We start from the raw sequence: 20,326 nt of genomic DNA on the forward strand, positions 1-20,326 counted from the left end.
TTTGATAATGTATAAATAATCATGTAACTAATACATTAGTTAATGTATTTGTTAACTCCTAACTAGATTTCATGCTTAATTAATGTGTTTGTACATCATTAATTCATGTTAACAACTACAATAGTTAATGCCAATTCACTTGATCTTATTGTGTTACCTAAAAAGGTAATGCGTGCATTTTTCGCTAAAAGACCTACAGTATACTAGAGCCAACAATAATGGTGCTAGTGAGCAATGTCTCTCAACGAAACCAGGAAGTGAGCTTCAAAAAAAAGCCTGGACAAAACAAGCAAACAGGGAAATATGGCTAGCCATCCATAAGGCTAGACTAAATATAACTGGTACAACCAACACCGGGTTAATTAGCAAGTACTAGACGTTGTCTAGCAACATTATCATTCAGACACATACCATCTTGTCAATTAGTTCCTCCAACGTAGTTCAGTTCAGTAGTGAAGTGGTTCAGCTCTGGCTCCCTGTTATAGAGTTGATGGCTAGAATGTTTTTGGCCACCATTTTCAGCTGAAGGAGAGAGAGAAAAGTCAGTGATGATTGCACTCAATAGCAATGTCTGCAGCATTACCTCTACTGGTTCTTTTGTTGCTTGTATTGGAGAAAGATGGAGACAGCAAAAGGTGGACGCCTTTCATAAAAAACATAACCTTACTTCTCCACTACTATGAATATTTAAGATGTAACCATCTAATCAGTGTTAATACTTTATTTAAATTCATACAGATTCACTTGGGACTTACCTTGGTTTCCCTTTTTTTAATTGATGCTGAATCATACAGTAAAAGGGGCACCCAGTGCTTTCTAGGGTATGTCAACTCTCAAACATCTCGTCAAAATGTTTAATCCTTAGGATGTGTGAGGTGTAATTCATTCGGATTTTTTAATTTCTGTTTTCTTTCAACATGAACATTTTAAAATACACATGTCTCATATCTAAACATTTAAATGAAAAATTATTTGGCCTTGATTCCCACAATGCCATTTAATGTTGTGCTTTACATTAGTACAAAATCTGAGGTAATCTGGGCCTTACTTCCCTTTTTCACATTTAAAAATTGATTTGAAAATTGATTATCTATCAGTATTAACATCCACTTAAAGTTACAGGAACTCTTACAAGATATTACTACAGGTATTTTCAGAATGGAGCAAAAAAAGATTAGTCTGGTCAAAAGAGTAGCTCCTGATTCCAAATTAAGACAGACATAATGTGATAGTTACACATACAGTGCCCTGTATCTTTTTTTATTGAAACATGGATAAAACTAACACAACCACAGGCCTAAGTGTGCAAAGCTCGACATTGCATACTTTTGTGCTGTTGGCCATATTAATTTTCAACCTATTGTCAATACAAGTATAGGTTGCTATAAAGTTAAAATGATGAATTTCTAAAAATTGATGAAGCAATGCAGCATTTCGTGTCCTCCTTGGAATGTGTCAGATATGTGTCATTACTATAGACCGTATAAAAATAGGCCATCACTGATAGGCTTCCTATGACACCCTTTGGCAAAGTCGTTGTTAGATAAAACATGTGGCTGAAATTTCATAAGCTCATTCGGACTGCATTATTAACCACCGTGACCACAAGTTCATAATAGGTATTAACCACCGTGACCACAAGTTCATAATAGCAATTCAATATTTGTTTTAGTAAAACAACGCCAAGATTGTAAAGTCTGGTGTTACCCTACAGACCCAAAAAGTTCAAGGAATTCAGTCAGTTTGCATCCCAGAGTTCCAAGCGATCCATCCAAATAAGTGGGCGGAGTGAATAGCATAGGGATAGATAAACTAGATGTAAAAACGTCGTTAAAGCTTGTGTGCGTTTAAACGTATATGTCCAATATGACTGCCTAACCGGGTGTAGTTACACCAAATAAACAAATCAGTTTGTACTCTGGATTTTATGGATACACCGTCTCCAACATGACAGCTGAACTTGCAAAACGTTCATAAATTCAAACGTTGATGCGCTGTGGTTTCCCTTTTGCTGATCTTAGCTAGCTATATCTATGTCTACGTCGGGATCGTGGTCTAGCGCTGTGAAGATACGCTCGCTGCGTCCAGTTCAGTGACAACGAAAGGGAGAAACCCCGAAACCGGAGATTCGATGCCGTATCTCACTAATAACTCTGTGTGCTTTGGTAAGAAGGGGGATCTGTGAACGCGACAACCAGGGACCAGTCTTTACAGGCCAAAGGGAAGCGACATAGGTAAGGCAAATGAATGTTTTTTAATCTAGTATGCTAGCTAATAAGACAGCAAACATTTGAAGGAGTTGATGTCGGACCTGATTTTCTCCTTGCCAGCTGAACCAATAATGTACCTCTAGGGCTAATGTTCCTTGCCTGGAAATGGGAATTCAGAGGAAGTTGGGCGTCTCTGTGTTTAGCTTCAGACTGTGTTCGGAGCATCGTCTGTCTATTGCTATCAAAAAACTTGTGTTGGGGAAAATAATAATTATTAATTATATTAATTTAGCGAAATTACGGACTATTTAAAAGACCCAAATGTGGGTTGATACTACCGTTTACTTACTGTTGCAATAGTAATACTTTACGTACTCCATGTTAGCTGCATGTTATAGCTGGCAGCTCATTTCAGACTTTTTTTGCCATTGCTTTCTGTTTTAACGATTTTGGATTAGCGTTGGGTGACATAATTTGTCTGTTTTCGGTTATTCCCAAACATATTTCCTCTAGTTTACTGGGGTGTTCGCCAACGTGCTATATCTAGCTACCTGCCGTAGATAACCGGTGCTACTAGCCTGTTAGCATTGTGGATCTCTGCTGGGGAGCGAGGTAGTCTAGCTAGCTAATTAACAATTGGCCGCTCTAGGAACATCCATTGTGTGCAACATCAAATAGCCTGGTTTAAAGAGCTGCTGCTGTTGTTTGATTTGGTAATAAATTGGTTGGTGTTGGACCTATCAGCCCTAGCTTCACTAGTCTAGCTAACTTGCGTACATCAGCTAGCTCTAGTTTCTTTTGACTGTGCGCGAACATATGGGCTGCTTGGACGAGCCTACTGGCACGTAATTAGCTTGCTAGCTTCATGAAAACGGTTCCAGTGGGACAAATAAAAGATTGTATGAATAGTACATGGCTCTTGCGAGCTAATCTATAGGCCATATCTTAATGGTAGTAAAATCATGATGATGTGAGTGAGGGTCCTGGCGCCAGATAGCCCTGTGTAAATACACGGATTGTGAGAATTAGTGAATTCAATTTGAATATTATTATTAGTGTGATGATTAGCTAACGTGTGAAACACGAAAATAATAGTTGTCCAATATCAACAAACGTTACACCTAGCTTGCAGGCTTGTAACAACTTTCGTCTTCTCATCATGGACATAGCGTTTGTTACAGTATTTTAAGATACTCAGAATTGGCAACACGTATACATTTATGGTGTAACAATGAACATCTTTTTTCTTTCAGTACAGCGCAATATTTATAGTAGGTGCGTTGGATCTTTTAAGAGGCTAGGTCAATCTGGACATAAATCACTTGGGTCTATATGTACTCATAACGTTTATAACAAAGCGCATGCATTATAACTTTTTTGTGTGTTTGTAACTTAGGCCTTGTAAAGACCTACATTTACTCAGGCTGTCAGTCTATATGTAGCTGAACCTATGCGTGTTATAAAATAATAGCTGCAGACTCTATCCAACTCTATGCAGTTAGTCATTTTGTCAGCGTTTTGGAGGCCTGGCTACTAAACATAAAATTCAGGGACCCCTGGAATCGGGCAAGTCAGTAGAATGTCAAACGCATCAGTTTCCCACATTGTGTGGCCTTGCCAGCAGCATGTGTAATTCTCCAAGGTATGACAATGATGTAATTCTGAGCCCAGGACTACATTCTTTGTACCTCTGTGTAAAAATAGCCCTGTCTCTCCTGTAGGCTGGTAGCGTGTTTGGAAACTGCAGTCAAGTCTGTCATCAGTCCAGGCACTATCATTTGCAACATTATTTTGGCCGGCATACCATAGTTCAAATCCTTGCAAGAAAGTCTTAGTTTTGGAGATAATTCAATTTTTCTTGGTCAAAAATACGTCATTTGTTTGAGGCACATTTGCGCTGTTATTTATTCATTTGTTTGTTACCTGACTGCTGTGTTTGATTTCTGTCTCAAAACGAGCAACCTAGAAAACGCAAGGACATATCTCAGCCAGGACCTTCAGAGATCCTGTAAAGGCTGTTATGTTTGACGCCTCAGAATGGAAGGTATTGCGCAAATTTTTTTTGCGTTCCACCGCGGTTGGAACTTGAAACCTGGAAGCCTTTTGCTTTTTGCTGGTGGGTTTTTCATTCTCGCCAGCTGGGCTGTAGAGGAGCTATGAAAATGCTGTTCCTCATGCAAGGAGTGCGTAGGCAAGGACCTCTCAGAATTGTCTCCATATTCTTATTTTCTTCCACTGACTAGTCAAAATCCACCTGCCCAGGCTACCCAGATCCAGGACATGTATTACTTCATACCCTGATGCATAAAATCCATCTGAATCCCCTCTTGTTCCTCTTATTCTCCTCTTATTATGAAAGGATTTCTGTGAATCATTTTGAAAAATAAACGTATATTCTTGTCTCGTTGTATAGCTTTATTGGCAGATTTAGTTTGGAACTTGCTTGCTATTGCAGCTCTTATTGCATATGTTATGTCTTGCTATGCTGGCCTTGTAAGCCATTCTCAATAAGAGTACATGACAAGTGGATAAATAACACTAATAAAAACTGTTTTTTAAGTATTGCTACACTGTCCTCCCTATGTATATGTACAGACTATCTATTTCTGTCAAACAACCATCAAGTTTCCACTCTGTAGTTGGATGATTCTCTTTTGCATAGAAGCCTTGCTTGTTTTTCCTGATTTTTTTTCCACATTAAGAGAATGAGTCTTTCATCTGAGGCAATATTTCATAACTGGCCTCTTCCCCAGACCTGTCCGGGGAACGAGGCTTATGCAACAGGAATTACAGCCTACTTCGTCTTCTGCGACCCTGAGCCCTGAGAAAAAAAAAAATCTCTGGAGCTCTTTTGGAAACTTGCCTTTTGCCGTTTTATAGTAACTCCTCCAAAAAAAACACATTCCTAGAGTTTGGAGCAGTGCGCTTGCTTTCCGAAGGGGGCACTGGATGGGGTAAAGTGGCAGGGGGTGGTTTTGAAGAAAACGCCAGTGTAGCATTTCCCGGGGTGTGTAAAGTGGGGAAGCCTTGTCTGGGGAGTGACTGGTTTTTTGAGACATTCCAAGTCTGTGACTGCAGGTTGTGCAACGGGCATCTCTGTGCCACATCCTGTGCCCCCCCCCACGCCCCCCCCATGCCCTGTCCCACCCCCCCCCCCCCCCAGAGCTTTTTTTCTGGCAAGGAGCAAAAATGGGAGGTGCCTGGGCGTGAGGATGCCATCGTCATGCATCATTGGCTACCGTTAGAGCTTGCCTGGGATTAAGACACAGGGGGCAAGGGGGTCGGGAGTAAAGTGTATTTGAAATGGAGGAAGTTTCTTTTCTAATGTGTTTGTCGGATGCTTCATCCTTCACTTTGAACTGAGCAATGCTTGTCATTGAAATTGGCGTATTTATATTAAAATTCGGCTACCCGTATTTCCTTATTTGCTTTGCACATGCACTTAGGGTGATTTAGATGGCTTGTTTTTATTTACACGTGTGGATATATTTGCAGAAATGGTTTAGTGCCAAAGTCGTTAGAGTACCACATGGGATTCAAACCCATGATGTGTTGGTTTTCCATGTTCTAAGCCACCTGGCTGCTGAACTTGCCTTTTGGAGCAGGGTAAGCATGGATCAGGGGGGACACTGTCAGTCTTTCTGTGCAGAGGTTCAGGTTTTAAAAATAAGTTGGTTTGATGAACTGAAGAACACCCATGGCTGTACTTTATTCTTGGTGCTTTTAGCTTTTGTTTGTTTTGATATCTTAGTCATAGGCATGGGAAGTGCACTCAGATTTAAAAATGCCAGATTGTGTGCAATTTGGGACATAACTATATTTGAATTTTCACTTCTATTAAGTATTTCTTAGTTCCAATTGTTATCGTTTGATTAAAAAAGCATTACGTTTGTGAATCTTTTTCTTGCTGTATTCTCTCTCTCACTCTCTGCTTGCCTGTCTCTCTTTATTAGCCTATATAACGCTCTCCTGTAAGATTATCCAAATTCTTCAGCCATGTGATGATTTTATAAAGATATTAATTCTTGTCACAGCTTTTAAATGTTCGTTTTTTCATTTCATTTATATTTCATTTTGATACGTCTTTTGTTAAATGAAAGCAGTTCAGTTACTTGCAGTGGCAGATCATCTATGTAGCCTACAGAAGAGTACAGGAGCCTGTACTTAGGAGTAGTCTTCTGGTGTCCCTGTCAGAGGCAAAATTCTGCCTCGGGCTCAGCCCAGGTCTTTGGAGAGACTGGCTGTCCTTCCAATAACCTTTCTTCACCTTTGACTTCTGACCCCACATACTGATACACTCTGGACCTCTTGGTGACATCAGAATTTCCACTGTAGCTTCGCTCTTTTTTGGCTTTGGTTCCTGTGCTTGTTGTCCTTCCTTCTCCAGAGAAACACACACAATCCTCCTTCATCATGGTGACTGCCAGTAACTTTGGGAATGCGCTTCTCTGCACATGGAGCCCTTGATATAATGGTGTAGGGAACACTATCGCTCAGATTTATCAGTTTGCTGGAAGAGCTTTTCGAGCGAAGATTGTGGAAAGCAGAGCTTTCTAACAGCTGTGCGCAAAACAACAGAGAGGAAACGTTTTGGCATTGGTGGATACAGATTTCAAGCAGCTGTGGTTTGATGAGTTCTGGAGTCAATGTGGGGAATGCCCGGGGGTCTGAAGGAAGTAAGCTCCTTTGTTTTTTCGTATACATCACTGATAACCATCACAAATTCAGTTTGACTAAACGGTTAGAAAATCCTAATCTGTGTCATTTGTTGTACTTTTATTTTATTTTTCTTCCCCCAAGTAGTCCAAGATGGGCGTAATGGATGAATGGAGGTGAAAGTGAAAGCGGTGGTAACTGGATTACTTTCACAGGCGTGCCCTTGACTCCCTGCTGCACGCTGCCAGTTCCTGGGGGGGTGTGGGTGGGGGGTTTGGGGGTGTGGGGAGTGGTGATGTGCTGGAGGGAGCAGAGTGCTGTGCTGCATCTCCTGGGCGGACCCTGTTTACGAGGAGGCCCCAGGGCCCCAGGGCCTGGCAGGGGTTTCGGACGGAGTACACAGGTCTGCCTGTGTGCTTTAAATATGCGCAGATGCTTTCACATAACGCATAACACACACACTCTCTGTCCCGGTCTGTCTCTCTCTCTCCCTCACCCTCACACAGAAGCATGCTGAAATGCACACATTCCCATAAAGCTGCAGTTGAGTAACTTATTTTAGAAAGATAAAGGGGAACGGTCATGCTTAATTGGTGGCAATCACAGAAAGAGCTGCTGTGAAAGATATAACACCGTACACTGTGTTTATACCCTCAAATTCTGCGTTCCGGGATTCAGTCTGAAATTTTGCTTACAAAACAAAGAGGTTTAAAACGGGAAGTGGTTTTACAATCAAAGAGATAGGCCAGTTCGCATCATGAACCAATCAACAATGAGACTGACCTTGCGTATTCGCATAACAGCACGCATAGCTAGATGTGTTGAGAGAGAGTTTCACCACTGGTGGACAATGACCTGCTCCGACACTATGCAATGCCAAAAATAAGAAAAAAAAAATTGGATACAGCTCACTGTAAAACTAGAATAAACATCGGAGCACGGTTCAGTAGGTGACGAGAGCTTTGGGAGAGGGTGGAGCTGAAGACAGATGTGGAGCTCGCATTGTTTCTACTGGACAGAATCTAAATTTCAACACTAATGTTCTTGGACTTTCTGCATGCCAGCCAATTAAGTATGTTACATTAGCTAGTGAATTTAGCAAAACCATCCCTATTGGCTACCAAACTCTGTGACTAAATGGATAATGTTTTATTGCCTTATTGGCAAGCTCTGTGACTATGAAAAAGATTCTGTTGTTTTACCTGTACTCTTGGAGCTGAAATTTTTAGTGTAGCTAACGCTATGCCAGTCTGCTTGCTGTGGAGTCCTGGGAGTGTGCAGTAGCAGGGAGGGTGGGGGTAAGTCTCTTTCTCTGCGGTCAGGGCCATCGTCAGACAACGATTCACAATTGCGACCATTGGGAAATCTGCGTACTGCGGCTTTAAGAATTCCTCAAAGAGGCGGCCGCCTGAGGAAGCTGATGTTATGGAAGGGAGGTGCCTCCCATGCCATCAGCCTAGTTAATGAGGAGGAGGAGGAGGGCGAAGGGCCGAGTCATACGTGACCCTCGATTTCTGCGTTTCCGCTACGCTGCACCAGCATAAAGCCCCACTGCAGAGCGCTGTGCCGGCCAGCCGGGGCCCTGCTCTCACAATCCCCCGCATTGATTTTCGGGGTACTAATCCAAACGGGGCCGCCTCGCTCAAGCGCTTGGGCAGAGTGGCCCTTTGCTTTGTCTTTGTCTGCCAGCGCTGCAGTCTATGAGCGCAGGTTCCAGGGAGAGAGGGGTACTACCGTAGGTACTGAGGGACTGGTAACTATGTTTATGTCAGAGCTGTCAGCCCACACTGTCTTGTGTTTATGTCTGTGTGAATAGAGGTCTTTCTTCTCATCTGGGGTCTGGCTACACTAAAAGGCCCCCTGTGGCTGGGTCTACTGTGCACATGTACCCAGGCTAAAGCACTCTCTCGGACCTGTGCACTCTAATACACACACCCAGGCTCATGCACATGCACATGCGCTCTCGCGTGAATACAGTCACACTTACACTCATATACTGCTACACTGCTCTGCACATGCATCCATTCATTCACATCATGCGCAAATGCTTGCATGCTGTCCTGCACAGCCATACGTATTAACATGCACTGACATGGACGCAAACACACATTCACACACACACGCAAGCATGTGCACAGGCTCACACACACACACAAGCATGCGCACAGGCACACACACACACACACGCACACACAAGCATGCGCATAGGCTCACACACACACACACACACACACAAGCATGCGCACAGGATCACACACACGCACAATAGGAGGTGGGGACTGAGTGAATGAGGTCAGGGACAGCTGGCTTGCAGGCACACTTCTGTCCTGTCCCACAGGCCTCTGGGGCAAAGGAGTGGCCAATCTGGTGAATAATGTGTTGATTTCCTTTCCTTCTGCTGCTCTTCCCACCCCAGTGCCAGACCTGAGCCTGGCCTGCAATCGCTCGCCCATCGCCAGTATTTTAAAGCGCCGCTAAGATTTTTAGTGTCGCTTATACAGCAGTACAATGCTGTGTCTCTTTGTGTTTGTTTTTGTCTTTTAACCATGAACCCTAACCAGCCTACAGCACAGCATTCAGAGAGATGTGCTAGGTCAAGATAAGTGTTTGAATTCTCTTGGGCGCAAATAGAGATCAGATAAATGTTTGGACATATTGACGCCATATAATCCTGTAAGAATAGAAGGAACAGGAACTTCTGTCCTACTTGGCCCCATATGCATCCACCCAGTCCATTCTCCTACAGGCAGAAGGGGGGTCATTTTGATGCTGCGTAGTGTTTTTTGGTAATTCACTGTGACCCACATTTGAGTATTTTTGGGGCCTTGCCCGGGGAAGTGTTGAGCACCCCTGTCAGCACCTGGCAGGCGGCCCTGCGCTCTCCAAGCGGGGATCGGGTGCGGGGAAACTGCAAACCATAATCCCCCCCCCCCCGCCGCTCTTTCCTGTCTCCCACGGAGAGGAGATGAACCCCTCCTCCTGCGTGCCGAACCGAGCCGACGCCCCTCCGGCATCCCACGGGCTTCCTTAAGTCTGCTGACGAGAGAGGGGTTGCTAAGAGACGATAACCTCGCCGGTGCTGAGGACGGCTGTCACCATGCATTCGTGTTTACCCCAGCTAGTGTTTGTGTACCACATGGCTGTCAAAAAGTGGTATCGGTTGACGTCCTTCAGTTCGGAGGTTCTACAGATGGCGTGCAGCTGTGCGTGTCGTTGACGGTCTCTGGAAAGGCTTCAGCTCTGACTGAGTTTACGAGCTCTTGAGCAGACCGAACATGGCAGTGAACTATCTTTGGTGAGCTCCATCCTATGAGCCTGAAGAACCTCGTCAGTTTACACACCTGTTTGTATCGACAGCCACACCTCTGCATGTAGGGTCACCTTCTGCAGTGCAGCGTCTGTAAACCCCTGGGTGGACAAGGCCCGGGAAAGGTCAGGGATACTTTCGTCTCCAGACGAAGCCGGGGTCCTTGAACACAGTCTGTGAAATTGTGCGCATGTCTCAGGAATATTTAGCCTGCAAAGAGTGAGCTCTTCTTAATGCGTGTAGAATGCTTGTTGACGAAAGACACCCCCCCCCCTCTGCCAAGAATTTGAAGAACTTGCCCCAGGGCGACTCTTCCGGACCTCGACAACCAGGACCAACGGGTCAAGTCATCCATCCCAGCTGTTTCATCTCTTTCATTTAAATGATCTCTACACAGTCTGAACATTTATGCATTTTAAAAAGCAGCATTCTGCCTAGTCCAGAGAATCACACAGACTAGACTACCTTAGACCTTTAATTGGGTGGTCCTCCAGCACGTGGAAAAGTGAATTCTCGTGGAATTATCTCGCGTTGTGGCCGCAATTATTCTTTTTTAAATGTCACGTTAACATGTTTTATTGTAGTGCAACTACTCTCTGGGTTAGTTTGTATCTTGCTACAGGATAAATATCCCTTTTGAGATGGTAGTCATCATCATCATCATCATCATTTCCTTCAGCACTCTGTATTTTGGGGTTTGAATGGTATTATTCTTTATTCCGGGAATTCAGTCACCGCCCCCCCTTGCCGTGGCGCTCCCCAGCTGAGGTTTGAGGTTGACAGCAGCGATGACGGCCTGTGGTTTTTTTCACACAGCCATGTGTCAGTGTTAATGATTCAAATCGGGCCCCTTCCTTATACGTTCCTTCTCTCTCCTCACTATTTTTTCCTCCCTCTCCAAGCAGCTGTTCTGAATCCCTCGCTCTAGGAAAGGAGTGATATCTCCCAGAATCCCAGAGCACTTCAACCTGAAGGGATAGAGTTTTTACACACGCTATTTGGCTTTGATCAGGCATGTGCGTGCGTGCGCTTGTGTGTGAACGCATGTCTTCTTGTGTGCATGCGTGAGGGAGGTAGAGATTAAGCAATGTTTTTAAAATATTGTTTTTGAAAATCCCCTTTAAGCAGTGTTGCCAGAAGGATTTTTTATGTACCTTGGAGCATGGCATTTAAACACAAACAGACTTTCATGTGAAATTTAGCCCACATGTTGGTATTTCTCAACCGCTGAATGATTTGTGTTAGACTCAGCACTTTGCGCAGGCTTAGTCATTACCTGGATCTGGTTTCATAATGACTGGAGAAGTTGTTTTAAATCTGAATGCCCCTCTCTAGCCCCCCCCAGCCCTTGTGGTTGTTTACATGGGGCGAATTTCTGTGAACCGGTGTCCCCACCCCGAGCCCCCATAGCCTCAGCTCTGAGCCCAGGCCTATGTCAGAGGCATACAAAAGACAATAGCCCCGCTTAGCTCCGTTTCCCCCTTGTTAAAAGAGAAAAGAGCCCTCCTCTTCCTTCTCAATGAGGTCACGAAGGACAGCGGGGAGCCGTTAGAAAGTTCTGGAAAGATCTCATAACTCTGAAAACGATTACCAAGAGAGAAAGTTCCTTCCCCTGCTTTTTATGCGGAAAAAATGGAAGAGCAGCCCCCTGGGCTGAATGCCATTCGCGTGTATGTCCGAAGACACGCTGTACCTGTGTTGCGGATAGCGCACAACATCTGCCGTGTAAACGTCCGCCTGCGATTTCGATCGCCTGTTTTTAAGGTGAGCGCGAGCCGTCATGGGAGAACACGAGCCGCCACTCCCACGAAATTCGCGAGCTCCCGAGCTCCCAAATTGCGTGCGCGGCCATGGAGAGAGACCGCATGCTGCGCTCATGCTCCTCAGCTGACTGACATTAGCCAGGTCGCCCCTCCCCCCCCCCCCGCCCGAACCGACGCTGCAGAATTCAAGCTATGTTATGATTTGTGAGGCCGTTATTGTCTAAGCGAAGCTCAGGGGAAGGCAATTGTTCAGCAGAAATTGGCTCTCCGGCGCTGAGCTGTCTGTGCTTTGAAGTCGTTGCTGTGAATAGCGCTTTGTAAAATGTCGTAACGTTATATTTATTTCTCTGTCATTAGCAAGCCATTCATCTGTCATCTGCTTCCATGTTAGATTTTATTTAGATTTATGTTTAGATTTATGTATTGTATAATTTTAGGTCATTTAAAAATATTTTTAAAATATTAATTTATTTATACTTCAACACCTACTTAATATCAAGTGCAGGACCAAGGACAAACGGATAGATTAACCACTGAATTGTATGTTCAGTATTGGAACGATGTTGCTGGAGATTTTCAGCATGAAACTGGCACACACTGAATTGCCTTTTATTGAGTCTGATTTCAGAAGTGGTACTAAAACCTGCCAGTATTGCAGGTCTCTTTACTGGCAAACGTATACTATTTCTTAATGCCGATGGGACTTCTGGGAAATGCGGACACTTTCATCCCGTTATAAGCATACATGCAGTTACACTAGGAGGTGGGAGTGTAAAGTGTGTGTGTGTGTCCCTAACACATGCAGGCATAGAAAAGGCTTGGATGGTACTGGAATAACACGGGACCCCGGTGGTCCAGGTGCTGAAATGTTGTCAGCTGTTTCAGTGTGGGCTCACACTGGCTCCACTTCAAACACTGACAAGCGCTTCTAACTGCCGTAATCAAAAGTACACTCCAGTAACACTCCATAATGAGGATGCAGCACAGATGGTAACGGTGCTAAGACTACTGGAAATACCCAGGTGGTCTGGGAGGGAAAGTGACGTTCTTTGTGATTTACTGTAAAGCCAGGACCGTAACTGAAACAGTCGTGACTCAGCGCGTTGAGCTTAACGAACTCTCAGCCCGGGACCCGGATGAACGCGCGTTTGTTTTTGAAACGTAGCGCAGACGACCGTTGCTTACTCCTGGGGCTCCGGCGCTGTCTAGCCTTTTAAGGTTCGGAAGCTCCGTCTGCTAAAACGGCCGCGTGCTTTTAAAAGAGGTCGCCGCTCGGGAGGGACGGCCCGTGTTTTCACAGCTCGTCAGGCACAGCACGCCAGCGCCAGTGTCTGTCTGAGTGTGGCTGTGAAAAACTCGGGCCTGGAAACCTGTCACGTTTTTTCCTTTATCCTGTCCCCGTGTGTGTGCTGCGCTGCGTGCTGCAGCCTGGCCTCGTGCGGTTGATTCTTTACCCACAGGGCCATTGTACCGGAAAACCAGCCACAATGGACACTGGCTGATGGACAAGGCCACTAATCCAGGCTTGTTTATTTTGAGATTGAGTGACAGGTGGTAACCTTTATTTCTTTTTTCCTTTTTCCTTTACGCTGTTCAGTGATATTTTTCCTCTTTAATTTTTTCATTAGGGTACATGACGCAATGACATCGGACGTTTTTATAAATGCTTTGTTCCTGGTTCCATTTTGACTGAACCAGGGACCAGGAATACAGGACGAACGTGGATTTCCTCTTAATGATCATGCGGGGAATGGTGTGAGCAGTGAGCGCACGCATCCATTCAGACTAATTAAGCCCCTTCTGATTGCTGGCCCAGTATAGCAGACAAGCTTTAGCTTGAGAAGAAGTCTAAAGGCGCAGTGGAATTCTTTGAGCGGGCCGTCCATTTCCTGCCACACACAGCAGTGTGCTTGAATAGGCTCAGGGCTCCTCCGTCCCATACAAGGATATGTGAAGGGTTGCGCTATGAAAAGATGGAGTCCGTTTCCATGGCAAAGGTCTGAGGGGGGCTGGACACGTGAGGCCTGTGTGTGTGAATCCTGCTCATGTCTGCCATCCGGTGGAAATTGTGAGGACTGCAGGAAACTTGCGGGCTCCTGCCAGGCAATTCCTCAGACTGAACAAACTTTATACTGGGAGAAAATAAATCATTTACAGAAGCTTGTAGTGATGAATTATTCCAGTAATTCTGGAACATTTTGAAAGTCGAGGTCAGAATTTGCACATAAATAGCAGTTGCTGAAAGCATTTTGCGTGTATGATTCTCTGCATGACTGTACTGTGGTAGATCTCCCCCATAACATATTTGGGGTGATGTGGTCCCCCTTGCAGATTCCATTGTAAATGTATCAGAAGCCGGGAGCCCAGCATGAAGAAAGCAAGCAGGCCGGTGGCCGGTAAGACCCAGGGCGCAGAGCGGGGGAAGACAGAGGGCGGAGTCACAGGCACGGCTGGCAAGACATCTGCCAAAACCTCCACCACAGCATCCCTGCCCAAGGTACAGTACCGTACTCTGTTGTATTGTGTTTTTATTTGCCTATCCAGAGCCCCTTGCATTAATGTACATCTAATCTGTACAGTTAGATGTATACAGATTTAATTCAGGATAATTTGGTTCAAGGATGTAATGGTGGTGTTCTACCTTGGATTTGAACCTGCAGCCTCTTTGTGAGTGTTACTTTGAGTTTGTTCCTGTCCTGCTGTCTCTAAGTGACAGGTCCATCAGCAGGCTGGAAGTGATTCTTGCGTTTGTGGTGTCCTGCAGGTAAAAAGCAACGATGATCTGCTAGCAGCGATGGCAGGAGGCGCTCCGACCAGCAACAGCACAGTCACCAAGGGCAAGAAGAGCAGTTCTGCCCACCAGGCCTCGGCGATGACCACAAGCTCGAACTCAGACGGCAAGGCCAAGACCAGCTCAGGTACTGTCTGCTACCTTTGCGGTTTTTCTCTCACGAAATTTGATTTTTCACTAGACTAGCTTGGTGAAATCCCAAATTTCTTCCAACTATCAGCATTGCCAGTGTGTAAAAGTATCAGTTGACTTGCACATTTACGAATGGGGGTTCTGTTTTTGGCTCTTTCTGTCCAGGTTCCTCAGCCAAACGCGGGGTGTCCCTGACATCCAAGGAAGCTAGCTCCTCTAGGGACCGCCTGCGGAACTCCAGAACAGCGGCTGGCAAGAAGGTCTCGACGACGGGGCCGGGGCTGGCCGACGCCGCTCAGCCCAAACGCTCCCGCAGCCGGGCTCTGGCCGAGTCCGATGCCCGCATGAGCAAGTCCAAGTCGGACGGGCAGATCAGCGACAAGGTGGCCCTGGAGGCCAAGGTGAAGGACCTGCTGGGCCTGGCCAAGAGCAAGGACGTGGAGATCCTGCACCTGCGCAGCGAGCTGCGGGACATGCGGGCGCAGCTGGGCCTCGGGGGCGAGGACGACACCCCCGAGGACGACAAGCCCCAGGAGAAGGAGCCCACCGCCATCAGCGCCGCCGACGTGGAGTCCACCCTGCTCCTCCTGCAGGACCAGAACCACAGCATCCGCGAGGAGCTCAACCTGCTGAAGAACGAGAACCGCATGCTGAAGGACCGGCTCAACGCCCTGGGCTTCTCCCTGGAGCAGCGGCTGGACGGTTCCGACAAGATGTTCTGCTACCAGTCCCCGAGCCCCGACCCGGCGATGGGCAACGGCGGCGGAGGCGGGGTCGGGGGCGGAGCCTCCTCTGCGGAGGGCTCGGCCCCGGGCTCCATGGAGGACCTGCTGGCGGAGCACCAGCGCAGCAGCTCGGTGGACAACCTGGACAGTGAGTCCAGCGAGGTCTACCAGCCCGTCACCTCCAGCGACGACGCCCTGGACGCCCCCTCGGGCTCGTCCTCGTCCTCGGAGTCGGAGGGCGCCCCGCCCAGCCGGGACCGCTCCCGCAAGGGCAGCAGCGGCAACACCAGCGAGGTGTCGGTGGCCTGCCTGACCGAGCGCATCCACCAGATGGAGGAGAACCAGCACAGCACGGCCGAGGAGCTGCAGGCCACCCTGCAGGAGCTGGCCGACCTGCAGCAGATCACGCAGGAGCTGAACGGCGAGAACGAGCGCCTGGGCGAGGAGAAGGCCATCCTCATGGACTCGCTGTGCCAGCAGAGCGACAAGCTGGAGCACTACGGGCGGCAGATCGAGTACTTCCGCTCGCTGCTGGACGAGCACCACGTGGCCTACGTCATCGACGAGGACATCAAGAGCGGGCGCTACATGGAGCTGGAGCAGCGCTACGTGGACCTGGCGGATAACGCCCGCTTCGAGCGCGAGCAGCTCCTGGGCGTGCAGCAGCACCTCAGCAACACGCTCAAGATGGCCGAGCAGGACAACAAGGAGGCACAGGAGATCATCTGCGCTCTGAAGGTAGGAGACGTTTAGCACGATTTAAACGATCTCTTATTGCTGTTTTTGTTGTGGTACCAAAAGCTTGTTATTATAATAACTTAAGCTACTAACTATAAGTTACCATTGAGATTAAAGAAAAGATTTGGGTAAGATTTGGTTGAAAATAGGGGGGTGCTAACATAGTGGACGTAGAGAAGGGGTAGAGATTTTCAGAGAGGGACGTCGCTCACCCCCTCACTCCCCCCCACCACAGGAGCGCAACCATCACATGGACCGCATCGTGGACTCGGAGCGGCAGGACAAGGCGGCCATGGGGGCGGCGCTGGAGGAGTACAAGGCGGCGGTGAACGGCGAGCAGGCCGAGCTCAGCCGCTGCCGCGCCCAGCTGGAGCAGGAGCGGCAGAAGGTGGCCGAGCTCTACTCCATACACAACTCGGGCGACAAGAACGACATCCGCGAGCTGCTGGAGAGCGTGCGGCTGGACAAGGAGCAGGCCGAGGGCCGGGCGGCCAAGCTGCAGGAGGAGCTGGGCCACACCCGCAACGAGGCCGCGCGGCTGCAGGACGCGCTCGACAAGGTGAGCCGCCCTCGCCCACGTCAGCCGCGGAGACCGCGCGGGGTCGCCGTCTGCAGGGCCTCCCTCTTCTCATTGGCCGACAATCCTTCACCTCATTTCACAGACGTTTTGGCCTGTCTTCGATCGACATTTAACCTTAACGGTCATAAATGAAAGTGTTTGTACAAAAAAATAATAAGGAGTTGTTGATTGAGTTCAGGCCGTATTTCGCTTAATATTCAGGACACAATGTTACTGTAAGTCAAACAGGAGCATTATGTAAACAAAAACAGCATTTCATTATCAGTCATATTTTCAAGTAAGTATGTGAGTTGTAGTCAATTGTTTTTCTCTATGAGCTTGCATCTGTTATTGGTATATGTGTTTCAGTTTATTTTGTCAGGCTACATTTTGCACCTGACAAAATAAAAATTATACAACATTATAGTATTGGGTACATGTGTTCTTCTCCCTGTCTGTCCCTTCAGCTCGATGCGGAGTACCGGGACTTTCGAGAGGATGTGCAGAAGCAGATCTCCGAACAGAAGCGCCTGATCGACAAGCAGCAGGTGGAGCTGGAGGAGAAGGAGACCGAGATCGGGGACATGAAGGAGACCATCTTTGAGCTGGAGGACGAGGTGGAACAGCACCGCGCCGTCAAGCTTCACGACAACCTCATCATCTCTGACCTGGAGAGTGAGTGGGGCGGAGCCTGAAGGAGTTAAACTTGATGGGTGGAGCCTGACTGGTTAGAAGGCCAGAGTGTTCTATAAATTTGGCTTGTGGTTATATTCATGATGGGCTGTGGTTGAAGGCATAATTAAGCAGACAGCAACAGAACCTGCTGTAACCTCCTAGGACCTTTTGGACGAGAAAGTGCGAAGGACAGGAGGGACAGAGGGCCTGGATATCAAGAATTCAGAATATCTGTGATACATCTGTGACTTGAGTGTCGGAGCATGAGGGGTTTGACTTATGGAGTGGGGCCTGAGAGATGGGGTGGGTTCAGGTGTGGTTTTACACTGAACCTAATGCTAATGCATGCTGGCATGTTAGTGTGAACGCATGTTAATTTGGGACCACAGCATTTACACAGCAGCGGAACCTTCAGCGTACCATAACTGTGCCGTCAGGTCATGAGACCCAGGGATATTTCTATGCTCTGTGGTCAGGAGGTTTCAGCGGTCTCTCAATCTGCACCAGATACCTGTGCCTATAAAACAAATAGACCATGATATCATGCATAGCACTCCCTCATGTCAGCACTAGGCTTTTACACCATGTTCCCCATAAGTCAAAGTCCCCATAAGTCCCCATAAGTCAAACCCTCAAGTCACAGATATCTGACACAGATATTCTGAATTCTCGATTATTCAGCCCCTCTGACCTTCCCCTCCTTTGTACTTTATTACAAACAGTGTGGTGAGTTTAAATGAAAGCATGTGAATACATCAGTGCACACAGGATGGCGCTGTAGAGCTGTCTTTGAGAGAACGGCCACTTTGTCATTTACAAGTAAAGCAAGTGTCCAGGGAGAGACAAAAATATGGGAAGCTGAACTCCCAGATTGCTTCAGGCATGATTGCTTAGATTTTCCACCGGATTATTTTATTTTAGTTGCATGCAATCAATACTTTCAGTGCCCTCTGTAATGTATGGGACAATGACGCTTCTTACTGATTTGGCTCTGTACTCCAGATTTGTAATATAATGATATAATTACATGTAATTAGTGCAGATTCTTAGCTTTTATTAGAGCATATGTTTTGTACATTTTGGTTTAACCATAGAATTTTCCCACTTTTTATACATAGCCCCCCATTGAAGAATTTGTGATGCCAGTGATAAGTCAGTGCATGTTCCACAGGCAGAAGTAACAGATTGCTGATTCACTCCCCTTTTCTGAAATCAACTTCATGAATGGTTCTGGTGTGGAATGGTGAAAGGTGCTGTATTATCTGAATCAGAACAGGTGCCTAATGTCACAGGAACTTTAGTCTGTGGTGGCTGTACAGGCCGTATACTGGAGGAGTTCTTTCCCTGCCTCCTCTTCACGGGCCATTCTCAGTATGAACTGTACTCTGTTTCTGTTTTTCCTCTCAGACTCTGTAAAAAAGCTACAGGACCAAAAACATGACATGGAGCGGGAGATTAAGATTCTTCATCGTAGACTGCGGGTGAGAGGGCTTTAATTCGTTAAATATGGCTACTAGTTGAATTTTATTATGTGGATTTGCGCACATAGGTGCGTGTGCATGCGAGTGTATGCATTCTACAACATGTGTGTTGTATGTAGGCATGTGTAGGTGTGTATGTGTATGTATTTAATATGTGTGTTTCATTGATGGCTCCTTCATGTATTGTCACAACTCTACAATTTTCTAGAAAAAGTTTGTACTGCTATATTTATTTGCAAGCACCTGTAGTGCGAACATGGGATGTAGGTGATCGGTTGTGAGTCACACTAGCCTGTGTTGCGCATGGTCCCTGTGCTGCTACGCTGTGTTGCGCATGGTTCCTGTGCTGCGCCGCTGTGTTGCGCTGGGAGGACGCTCGGCGCTAATACGCGTGCTAACGCCGTGGTTCCCGCCGCAGGAGGAGTCGGCCGAGTGGCGGCAGTTCCAGGCCGACCTGCAGACGGCCGTGGTCATCGCCAACGACATCAAGTCCGAGGCGCAGGAGGAGATCGGGGACCTGCGCCGGCGTCTGCAGGAGGCCCTGGAGAAGAACGAGAAGCTCGGCAAGGAGCTGGACGAGGTCAAAAACCGCAAGTAAGTGGCGCGTGCGTGTGGGCGCGCACGTGTGTGTCTGTCGTGTGGGTGCGCACGTGTGTGTCTGTCGTGTGTCCACGCGTGTGTGTTGTGTGTCTCGCACGTGTGTCTGTATGTGTCACTGTGTTTACGTCTGAGCACGTGTGTGTGTGTGTGTGTGTGTTGTGTGTGTCTGTGTGTGTGTGTGTGTGTGTGTGTTTGTATGCTAGTGTCCCTGTGTGCTGCGTGCTGTGTAGTGTTGTCAGGCTGACTGCTGCGGTGCAGTCTGATGACCTTGCTCTCTCCGGTGCTCGTCTGCAGCAGATGGCGGGCCGGGTATAACTACATGACCGTGGGGAGGGACTGCCCCCTCCGGCAGGCATGGCTCAGCCGCCGCTCTCCCCTCCTGCCGAGCCTCCCCACCGTCAAGACCCTCATCAAGTCCTTTGACAGCGCATCACAAGGTGTGCAACACCGCCTGCATACACACCGGCGCTATGCACGTGCATGAATTCCTGCGCTGCATTCCTCAAACCGGCATGCTCCTCCCTCCTGCCTATATGCTCCTCCCTCCTGCCTGCATGCTCCTCCCTCCTGCCTGTATGCTCCTCCCTCCTGCCTGCATGCCCCTCCCTCCTGCCTGTATGCTCCTCCCTCCTGCCTGTATGCTCCTCCCTCCTGCCTGTATGCTCCTCCCTCCTGCCTGTAAGCACACT

General features: G+C 47.3%; 1 protein-coding gene across 1 annotated transcript in view; it reads left to right on the forward strand.

The window, feature by feature from the left end:
- The first annotated feature begins 1,820 nt into the window (after positions 1 to 1,820).
- The window catches only part of specc1la (sperm antigen with calponin homology and coiled-coil domains 1-like a), a 43,479-nt gene continuing 24,973 nt past the window's right edge, over positions 1,821 to 20,326 (forward strand). Inside the window, 9 exon segments of the mRNA XM_064354214.1 lie at positions 1,821 to 2,234; positions 14,268 to 14,433; positions 14,701 to 14,854; positions 15,025 to 16,322; positions 16,558 to 16,881; positions 17,349 to 17,556; positions 18,964 to 19,037; positions 19,456 to 19,646; positions 19,935 to 20,074. Of these exon segments, the coding sequence (XP_064210284.1) occupies positions 14,305 to 14,433; positions 14,701 to 14,854; positions 15,025 to 16,322; positions 16,558 to 16,881; positions 17,349 to 17,556; positions 18,964 to 19,037; positions 19,456 to 19,646; positions 19,935 to 20,074 (2,518 nt within the window). The 5' untranslated portion in view covers positions 1,821 to 2,234; positions 14,268 to 14,304.

This window comes from Anguilla rostrata, chromosome 10 (genome assembly GCF_018555375.3).
Source record: "Anguilla rostrata isolate EN2019 chromosome 10, ASM1855537v3, whole genome shotgun sequence".
NCBI lineage: Eukaryota > Metazoa > Chordata > Actinopteri > Anguilliformes > Anguillidae > Anguilla > Anguilla rostrata.